We start from the raw sequence: 10,388 nt of genomic DNA on the forward strand, positions 1-10,388 counted from the left end.
TAGGCCAATCAGCTTGCTTCCAAATATTAACAAAGTCTTCGAAGTGGTAATAAATATGAACATCAATAGAATACTCAAAAGTAACAACCTGATCAGCGAAAAACAATTTGGCTTTAAATATAGCCATTCGACTACTCATGCTATCAACCTTCTAGTCTCGGAAATAAACTGGAACTGGAATAAAAAATACGTCACAGGAGCATGCTTCCTAGATATCGAAAAAGCGTTTGACCAAGTATGGATAGAAGGACTTATAACAAAACTTATCGGATACAAATTTCCTCTCCATCTGATTATATTACAGTCGAACTTCCATATAGTGAATTCGCACGGGACCTGAAAATCACTTCACTATATAGAAACTTCATTATAAAGAAACATTGATTTTTTATGTAATTTTATTTAAAATAATCAGTGAGTTTGGTTTGAATTACAGTCTTCCATTTTTCATTTTCAATAAAAGCTTCCAAATCATGTAGAGAGTTGAAAACATTAATCGGCACGTCATTCCTCATTTCCACAAAGGCTCTAATTACGCTAATGGATGAAGCAGCTTGTATCAACGTAGGTAATGCCTCCTCAGTTTCTGCCAATTCTTCAACGGTCAAATCGTGTTCATCGTTATCTGAAATAATATTTATATATTAAATTTTTGTTTGACTATAAAAAGATAAATGCTTACCAGGTTCAGCTGGAACTCCGCGACTTTCAAAAATGCTGTTGAGAATATCTTCTTCGGATGGTTTGTCCCAAGTCTGCACACCATTATCAACATTTACGTAGTCATCAAACGATGCTTCGATATTTGCTACTTTTTTAAATGAAGACTGTAAAGCGGCCTAATCCGATATTAAAAGAAGGTCCTCTTCATCCCAATGCTCAAATGGAATCTGCATAACATCTTTTGAAAATCCAGCCTTTTTAAAACAGTTGGCAACTGTTTCTGGTTTAACATAGACATTCCATATATTGCTAAGATTTCGAACTGCTTGCAGCAAGTCTATGGCCATAACAGAATTTCCCTCATCCACTTGAGTCAATATATTCGTTAAAATTCGTTTTCTGTAATGTTGTTTCATGTTGTAGATAATGCCTTGGTCCATTGGTTGCAGTAACGAAGTCATGTTGGGAGGAAAATAAGCGAGATGAATGTTTCTCAACTTGTCTCTTACATCTTTAGGGTGGGCAGTGCAGTTATCAACAAAAAACAACACCTTTCTGTTTTGATCACAAAATTTTTTGTCGAGTTTTACAATCCATTTCGTAAAAATCTCACTGGTCATCCATGCTTTTTTGTTAAACTCATAATCGACACCTAAAGATTTTATTCCCTTGAAGTACCTCGGATTTTTGGCCTTTCCGATTACCAGCAATTTTAGCTTTTCTGATCCAGTCATATTGCTTCCCACCAGGACAGTTATTCTCTCCTTGCTTTGCTTCCCACCAAAGCATTTTTCATTTTTGAATGCCAGTGTTTTAGTTGGCAAGCATTTGAAAAACAAAGCAGTCTCGTCGGCATTAAAAATGTCGTTAATGTTGTAATTTTCAATTAATTTCGGTAAGACGTTCGTCACCCATTCATCACGGTTTTCTATGTTGGTGTCAGCACTTTCCCCACATAATGTCTTTTGAATAACGCCATGCCGACTTTTGAACTTGTCTAACCAACCTGTACTTGCCTCAAATTCGTGGTGTCCTAGTGCTTCCGCAAAATCTTTGGCCTTTTGCTTCAATAATGGTCCAGATAAAGGGAGATTCTTACCACGTGCAACGAGTAACCATTTCAGCATTGCTTCGTCAATATCCTCAAAATGACAAGGTCGAAGTCTTTTGCGTTTGGTATTTACTGCCACATCCTCCGCATTTTTTAAAATCACTTCCTTATTTTTTAAAATATTTGATAAAGTGCTGGGAAGAACTCCGAATTCATTGGCAATATCTTTTTTTTTTCTTTCCTTCATTAACTTTGTTAATCATTAATAACTTTTTTTCAAGCGAAATGCTGCTTCGATGCATCATTTTAACTTCAATCACGGAATAAAACTGTAATAGCTCAGCTCTTTCTGTTTTAATTTCCACATCTAACTGTAATTTTTTGCAACAGAAAACTTTTGAAAAAATTCACTATATGGAGACAAAAACTTAGGACGCTTGAATTTCCAGCTGTAAAATTTGTTCATTATATAGAAAACTTCACTATATAGAAATTCATTATAAGGAGACAAAAATACACCGAAAGTAGAACGAAAAAGCAGTGTCTTCGAAACCAGTTCATTATAAGGAGAGCTTCATTATATGGAAGTTCACTGTAGAGAAGTTCGACTGTAATTTACAATATGCTCTGTAATAGAACATTCTCGGTATGGATAAATAATATAAAAAGCAGTCGAGATTACTATATAAAAAATGGACTACAGCAAGGAACTGTAAATGCCCCCACCCTCTTTAACATATACATACTAGACCTACTACATAAAATCGACAATATAATAGCCTTCGCAGATGATGTTGTTATTTACCACTCAGACAATACAATTGCCAACATAAACACACATCTCCAACTTAAATACAATACTGTAGAAGAATATACAACGGACTGGCACCTCAAATTAAACACCAATAAATGTGAAAATATGCTATTCCGTCCCCCGATCAAAAAATGCAACACTAACATAAAAAAAAAACTGGAAAAATTTCAAAATTAAATCTGAGAGCACAAATACCACAATTCAACAAACCGATAAAGTCAAATACCTCGGCATATATTGTACTTAGATAAGTTCTTGTACTACAATCACCACATTAACAACCAAATAAAGAAAACAACTAGAGCATATTATGTTTATAAGAAAATGTTCTCGACGAAATTTCTGCATAACAGGCTAAAATCAATTATGTATCAGGCATTGGTAAGACCTATACTCACATATGGGTGTTCTATTTGGTATAACTTGTCACCATCTTACATGGAAAGGATAAGAAAACTGGAAAGAAGGATTCTAAGATCATGCACTTCCTTATATAGGACAGCAAAAAGCAACTACACCAAATATGTAACGAATGCAAAAGTATATAACACAGCCAAAGTACCCAGAATCGACTGTCATATAATAAATCTAATTAGGAGACACATAATGCGCTGTCTTTACAATAATAATAACACTCTAATAAGGGCACCTTACCATGAAAGCGATGAATATTTCCTGTCAACCATTAAAAATGCATTTACACCACCGGAAACATTCCTCTATCTTGATAAGAACGGTTTTATACAAAATAAGGACCATATACCGATAATTTATCACATTCATAGAAGAGCCAACGTTAAAACAGTCACGACAAAAGCCCTTAACAGAGAAAACCAACGTTTTGATACATACATCTCCCCCAGAGACAAAATAGAAGCCCTTGATATTAATAAAAAATGCTGGTGGCTAAACAATACACAAACATAAACACTATTTCATGCCGAATACCCGACATAACTTCCTTTTAAACCATTTTATCTTCTATTAAAAAAGCTAAGCATGCACTGTTTTTTACAGGTTTTTTTTCTCTGCAATATAATCATAAAATATTATAAAAGCGTCAAATTAAAGCAGACACATCTAAAATACCAACAATTAATAAAATGTTACTATATATATCTATAATAAGCTCGTCATGTACTTGAGAACTCGTCTAGAGTCATTGTATAATCATATCATATACTTAAAACTATTGTTTATTTTAGTACATAACATTATTAATACCAAATAAATAATCAACTTAAAAAAAAAAAAAAAAAACGATATTTTTTATGTAGCCCAAGAGAAGTAAGTCGCAGTATGCAAAACCCTGTTGACCCTGTTGTTTAGAGAGATAATGCGTCCTGGAAGCTTCATTCGTAATAGAGCCATTGCTTCATGCGAGTTGTACTGTCTATGCCGTCTAGTTCAGGCTATAAAAAGTTTGCTTGCACTATAACGTTCGCCGTTTACCGAGCATCAGAGTATTACCGGCATCATTTCTGAAGAAGTGCAGTCCGATAACTCCTAACTCCGATAATTCCTAACTCCTAACTAAATAGTGACTAGTTGCGAGTGCATAGTTTTGTTTTGACCGACTGTAGATTTTCAGTGCTCGAAAAGTGAAAGTTTTGCTTGTTAACTTATTCGTTTTGGTAAAAATTTGTCGTATGGCTGACGTCGTAAAATGCGAAGTGCGGCTCATGCAGAATGATATTTTTGTAAAACGTTTGAATTACTTTCACGCATTGTTCAACTGAGTATCGCTCTATGACTAAGTTTGCCTGTAGAGCGATTGTCAAAAACACATATAAATATTAATACAAGGTGGCGCAAAAGTAACCTTGCGATGTTTTTTGGCTGTAATTAAAAAAAAAAGAAAAACTTTGATTCTTCTTGTGGATTATTTTTATTTGGTCTTTTAATTTTTTTTACATCAAGTCGAGAATATGATGTCATGTAAATGGCCGCCGCCACAGTTGATTGCCATTTGAGCCCTTTTTATGGCATTTTCCATCACTTCGGCCAAAACTTCCGGCGATAGGTCCTCACATTCTTGACGGATATTGTCTTTAAGAGCTGCAAGAGTCTGAGGCTTGTTGACATAAACCCGCGACTTCAAAAAGCCCCTCAAAAAGAAGTCTGGAGCGGTCAAATCAGGCGATCTTGCTGGCAAGTCCAAATCGCCAAAACGGGAGATTAGGCGCCCGGGAATTGCATCCTTCAGCATATCGGTTGTGGCACGTGCAGTGTGTGCCGTTGCACCGTTCTGTTGGAACCACATGTTTTCCAATCCCAATTCATCAAGTTGCGGCAAAAAGAACTCGTTGATCATTGCTCTGTAGCGCTCACCATTCACAGTAACCGTTTGGCCCGCGACGTCTTTGAAGAAAAAAGGTCCGACGACTCCTCCAGCGAAAACAGCACACCATACAATAACTTTGAGCGGGTGTAATGGCTCTTCGTGGGTTACACACGGATTTTCAGTGCCCCAGAAGCGTACGTACCCGCTAAGATGGAAATGGGCCTCATCACTCATTATTTTTGATGAAAAATCAACTTCCTCTTGGTGGTGATTAAGGATGGCTTGAGCGTATGTTAGACGCGATTGGCGGTCAGCAGCTAACAGCTGATGCACCGTCTGGACTTTGTACGAAAACCTCTTCAAATCTCGTACCAAAATTCGCTGTAAAGACCGTCGACTGATACCCATTTACGTGGCACGTCGTCTGGTTGATGTCGACGGCGCTTCCATCCCATCCTCGGCTACAGCAGCAATATTTTCTGCAGAACGGCTACTCCGGGGTCTGCGGCAGCATCTCGTGTTGTGCCAGTCTCTTCGAGGCGAGCGGCTAAACGTCGCAGTGGTTCACCAGTAGGCGTTGGACGGCGAGGAAATCTGCGACGAAATTCACGTTGTGCCAAAGTCACCGACCGATTATTGGTCAAATAAATAGTCAGCAATATTCCGCGTTCTGGAGCAGTGTAGCGTAACATTGTTTATTAATGTGTATTTCGCATATGTTTACTACACAAATGTCAAAACAGAACTGACATTAGTGGCCAATCGCAAAATTTATAGCATTTTCAGATAGGAGGATTACTTTAGCGCCACCTGTTATATATGAGAAATTCATTAGCTAATGCCACTGTTCATAGTGCAAGATATTTGCACACCATCGAAGAGGTTCGATTCATGGGGGATGTAAAAATCTATTTAAAACTTCAATATATAAGTTCGTAAATGCAATATGCATTTCTCATACTTACTAAATTCGTAAAGGTCTTATTATATTTACTAGTATTCCAGCCCTGATCGCATTACCAACTTACTGACCCAGAGCTGCAGCCATCATTCGACGCCACTTATTTAATTGCAATCGTTTACTTTTTGGCCTAGACTCTGTCTCATTTTCAATGCAGATTCGTTACTGAATTAATGCATTAATTTCCTTGCAGGGCATATTCAACAATTTATTCGTGTAACTGTGCTTATTTTCACATACATATATATAGCTAAATATGCAGATAGGAGCATTTGCGATTGCCTGCCATATACAAAGGCACATATTCTCTTTGCTTCATACATGAAAATAAATGCACATTTACATACAAATCGTATATGGCAACAAGCGTGTGCATCTGTGGCAGTGCTCCTGTTGTTGCTCAAAAACAGGTCAAAAATATGCAGTTTGAAATGCTTAAATACCCAGCAGCGGGATTTGAATTGGCTTCGGCCAAGAGAAATTGCGAAGCGAATATTCTGAAAGAGCAAGTTTAGCAATTGGCTTTCAACTTACGATGAACTTTCGGAATACAAAAATGTTTTATTATTTAAGCGATTATTTTGGTATGTATATTGAGGGCTTGTTACAGTCTGTATTGAATGATAATACTTGGATAAAGATCTTACTGCAAGGAAGTCCCAGCGATGCTTGTAGCGAGCTTATGTGTAGCCAAGAATGCTTTTAAATTGAAATATAAACATACAGTTTTTAACAAATCATTATTTTATAATTCATGAAGAAGAAGCGTCTTTAAATTGCATACTCATCTGTAACTGAGCCGATCTTAGCACTCTGCTGCCACTACTGGCCTTCAAAGCTTGCAGTGCCGCCTTTATCGTCTTTCTCCCCTCCCGAGGAGGCGTTTTGTGCGCAGCAACACTTCAACTTCCCGGTTCGCGTTGCTGATGGCAAATCCTTAACTTTTTTCTAAAGATTGCATAGTCCGTTGGGCCACTTGAGAATTTTAGGAATTTTAGCAGATTATACTTTGTGGTTATTATTTATTTCATTGATGTCTGCAATTCTCAAAGAGCTTATAAAATAAATAATTTAATGTCTGTACCCCATGGTATAATCCTCATGCACTTTTCACTAGAAGCAAGAAGAATTTCTCCATAAAGTACCAGAACCCAAAAGCTCCACCCACTTTTCAGCTTAGGCCGAAACAATGACTTGTAAACACAGAAGGAATTGACAGATGGAAACGAAGCTTCACATACATTCATATGAACAGTGTACCAACATAACAAAAAATTTAGGCTGGTAGCAATGCCCTCTCGAACCGCAAAAATTATTGAATAGTCTAGTACCTCATAAAGTCTTATATTTCGTCCTTACACGTTTTTCTCTAATATTTTGTGTCGAATAATGTCTCTCTCAGTTTTAAGGAAGCCGTACGTAGGGGTTTAACAATTCAATTCAGCTTTATTTAAGTTCATGGCAGCCTGTGGCGTAGGTACGAAAGCCTATGGCAATGATCAGATCAAAGCATAGTTTAAAATCTAAAGGAGGAATGCAGAGAAATTTAGAGTATACGAGGAGTGTTCAAAAAGTATCGCGAATTTTGAGTTTTTTCAAAAATTATTTTTTTATTCATTAATATCTATTTTGTCCGCTTCAAAGTAATCCCTATAAGATATTATGCACTTGTGCCAAAGTTTTCCAACCTTCGAAGAACTTCAAAAAATCTTTTTTTTTTCTTGTTCCCGCATAGCTTGCAGGTAATATTCCTTATTGACCGTTTTATACTGTGGCAAGAACCCATGATGCACAACTCCCCTGCAATCGAAGAAAACGGTAAGCAAAACTTTTACATTCGACCGAACTTGGCGCGCTTTTTTCGGTCTTGGTTCGTGCGGCAGCTTCCATTGAGATGATTGAGCTTTGGTTTCCACGTCATAACCGTAAACCCACAATTCGTCACCAGTTATGACCCTCTGGAGCAAATATGGGTCGTCGCGGACAGAGTCCAACATCTCATTAGCAATGTGTATGCGATGCTGCTTATGGTCGAAATTGAGCAGTTTTGATACGAATTTTGCGGTGACCCGTCTCATGCCCAAATCATTGAAAAAAATCGAATGGCACGAACCAATCGATATGTCTAGGTCCTCAGCAACTTCTCTAACGGTGATTCGACCACGATGATTGGCCAATACCATTTTCTTCACTTCATCAATTTCTTGGTCTGTTGTTGCAGTGCCCGTACGCTTTTCGTCGTTCACATCTTCACGGCCTTTTGGTTGTTTTGGTCCAAAGAAGCATTCGGAATGCATCCGTGCAATTAGTTTCGTGTTTCACACAAAATTTGATACAGGTTCTTTGATCCATCTTTTTGAATAGGTAAAAATTGAAGACGAGCCGAAACACGTGCAAGCAAAGCAGCTGTCAACAATTAATTGAACATTCAAAATGGGCGAACTCGTTGACATGAGTGAGAGACGTGAGTACCAACATATCGCCATAAAAAAATCGAAATTCGAATCTAGGTAACTTGCGAAAATTCAAAATTCGTGATAGTTTTTGAACATACCTCGTATAAGTATATGGCTTACTTTGTCATCGGTGGCAAATAAGGTCGAATGCACGACTTTTGATGCTGGGTAAGTCTGTGTATGTATGTAAATATAAATATGGTAAAGAATAAATAAAATTCGTATGCACTGACTTGCTCCACTAACATGCTCCATTGCGCCTGCAAGTATGCACAATTTTGCTTTGTCTTTTAGTTCGAGAAGTTTACACAACTTTACAGCTATTTATCATCATTTCCATTTTACCACTTTAACTAATGAATGGCTCACAAAATCAGAGGTACATTTTGGGTCTGGGTTCCATGTAGATGCTAAATATGGTTGAGTTTTGTTAACTCAGTTTACTTTTTAATGTATTGCCAGTTGCTGCTTAAGTAGATTTTTTGAGGTACTTTTATATTTAATAACATCGGGTGGTTTTCTAAGACCTTGGACTTGATAATGCAAAGCAGAAGTGAATTTTTTACTATAATCTGGTAGATCATTTCACAGCATTTATTTTTTGACCATAGTATCCGGCATGTATCCGCCACGGCTACGAGTTACATGTCCTATTCCATAAGTAAATTTACTATTTTTTCAATGAATGTGGCCGTATGGCGTCAATGGTGGCTTGAATGTTGCAATAAACCGATTGCTAAGCGCGTTGTATAGCCGTTGTTGTGCCGATTAGTTGGAACCAAACGCCGAGGACGACAAAATTTCAGTCAGCATGGCTCGATAGCGCTCACCATTCACCGTAACAGCAACTCCTTCCTCATTTCAAAAGAAATAAGGGCCGATAATGGCGTCAGTCTCTACCAACTTCGCGAAAATATTTATTATTATAATTTTTTTTTGTAAGTAAATTTTCATAATTTGAAAGCGTTGTCCTGGCGTTAAACGACTCATGATGATTACCAAATCTTACTGAACAAAAATTTTAACAAAGTTCGCCGTTCTCAGCTGTTAAAGCGATATGTGTAGTTCGCATGTAGCTAAAAAAAACACCCGATACATACATATGTTCCTAGAAAACAACAGATCATTCGATAGAAAGGTATGCTAAGGAAGAGGACATAATTTTCGTGTTATACGACCCTAATTATAGTATTCTAGAAAGAAGTTTTCTTAAAAGTGTATCCGATTCACACAAATATTTTTAATGCTCTTAATCACCAAAACTTATCAGTTATCCACCAAAAACTTAAAAATTTGTTTCTTGACTTAAAAAAACAATTCCAAATTTTATAAGCCATTTTAATGTTACTCGAAAAGTTATGGGAATCCTACTATAAAACTCTAATGGATTAGAGTAAGTGAAAAAATAAGAAAACATAGGAAAGGGGTGTTTTTCAAAGAATTTGTTTCCAAAAATTTTTAACAAAAAAATTTAAGCACTTTTTAGGATATTTTATCCTAGTAAACAGAAAATTTATAAAAATGTTAAGTTGCGCCGGAGATTATTATTATTATTATTAGAAGGCCATTACGCATTGCGACCAGGGCTGATCTATTGTGAAAGGCCTATTTTGTAACCCTAGAGTTTTAGCCTTTTTAAAAATTTTAGCACAATTTTTGGTTTGATGTTCCAAAGATTGCATGGAGATACTACGATACCACCAAGGTGATGAAGTCTTTGTCTGCCCAACGCAGGACATTCACAAAGCAAATGTTCTGAGCTTTCTATGTCCATTTCGCAAAAGCGGCAGACATTGGTCTCAGATAGACCAATATTATTTAGATGATACCCCAGGCTGCAGTGACCTGTAAGATATCCTGTTAAAAGACTCAGATCTACTCTGTTTAGTGAGAGAAGTTTGTCAGATATTCCTTTGTTGGGACTTAGGAATAATTTGGCTTGACGCTGACCGGCACAGTTATAGCCAGTGTGCGGCAAGTTTTCTTTCTTCCCATTTCCTAAGGAATTCATTAATGTGGCCTTTTGTGAGTCCACAGAAAGGCTCAGGACCAGTAATTTGCATATTTGCTCGTTGTTTTGCAAGGTCATCAGCCATTTAATTTCCCTCATGTCCTTCATGTCCCGGAATCCAGCATAGTGTTACTATATTGAGGTTCCC

At 37.1% G+C, this 10,388-nt stretch overlaps 1 protein-coding gene across 1 annotated transcript; it reads right to left on the reverse strand.

The window, feature by feature from the left end:
• Positions 1–309: 309 nt before the first annotated feature.
• LOC128857206 (tigger transposable element-derived protein 4-like) lies at positions 310–2,313 on the reverse strand. The gene is made up of 2 exons (XM_054092855.1): positions 683–2,313; positions 310–625 (listed from the first exon to the last, which is right to left on the reverse strand). The coding sequence occupies exon 1, from the start codon at positions 1,959–1,961 to the stop codon at positions 840–842; it is 1,122 nt and encodes a 373-aa protein (XP_053948830.1). The 5' UTR covers positions 1,962–2,313; the 3' UTR covers positions 310–625; positions 683–839.
• Between the last annotated feature and the right edge of the window lie 8,075 nt (positions 2,314–10,388).

This window comes from Anastrepha ludens, chromosome 2, assembly GCF_028408465.1.
Source record: "Anastrepha ludens isolate Willacy chromosome 2, idAnaLude1.1, whole genome shotgun sequence".
NCBI classification, from domain to species: Eukaryota; Metazoa; Arthropoda; class Insecta; order Diptera; family Tephritidae; genus Anastrepha; species Anastrepha ludens.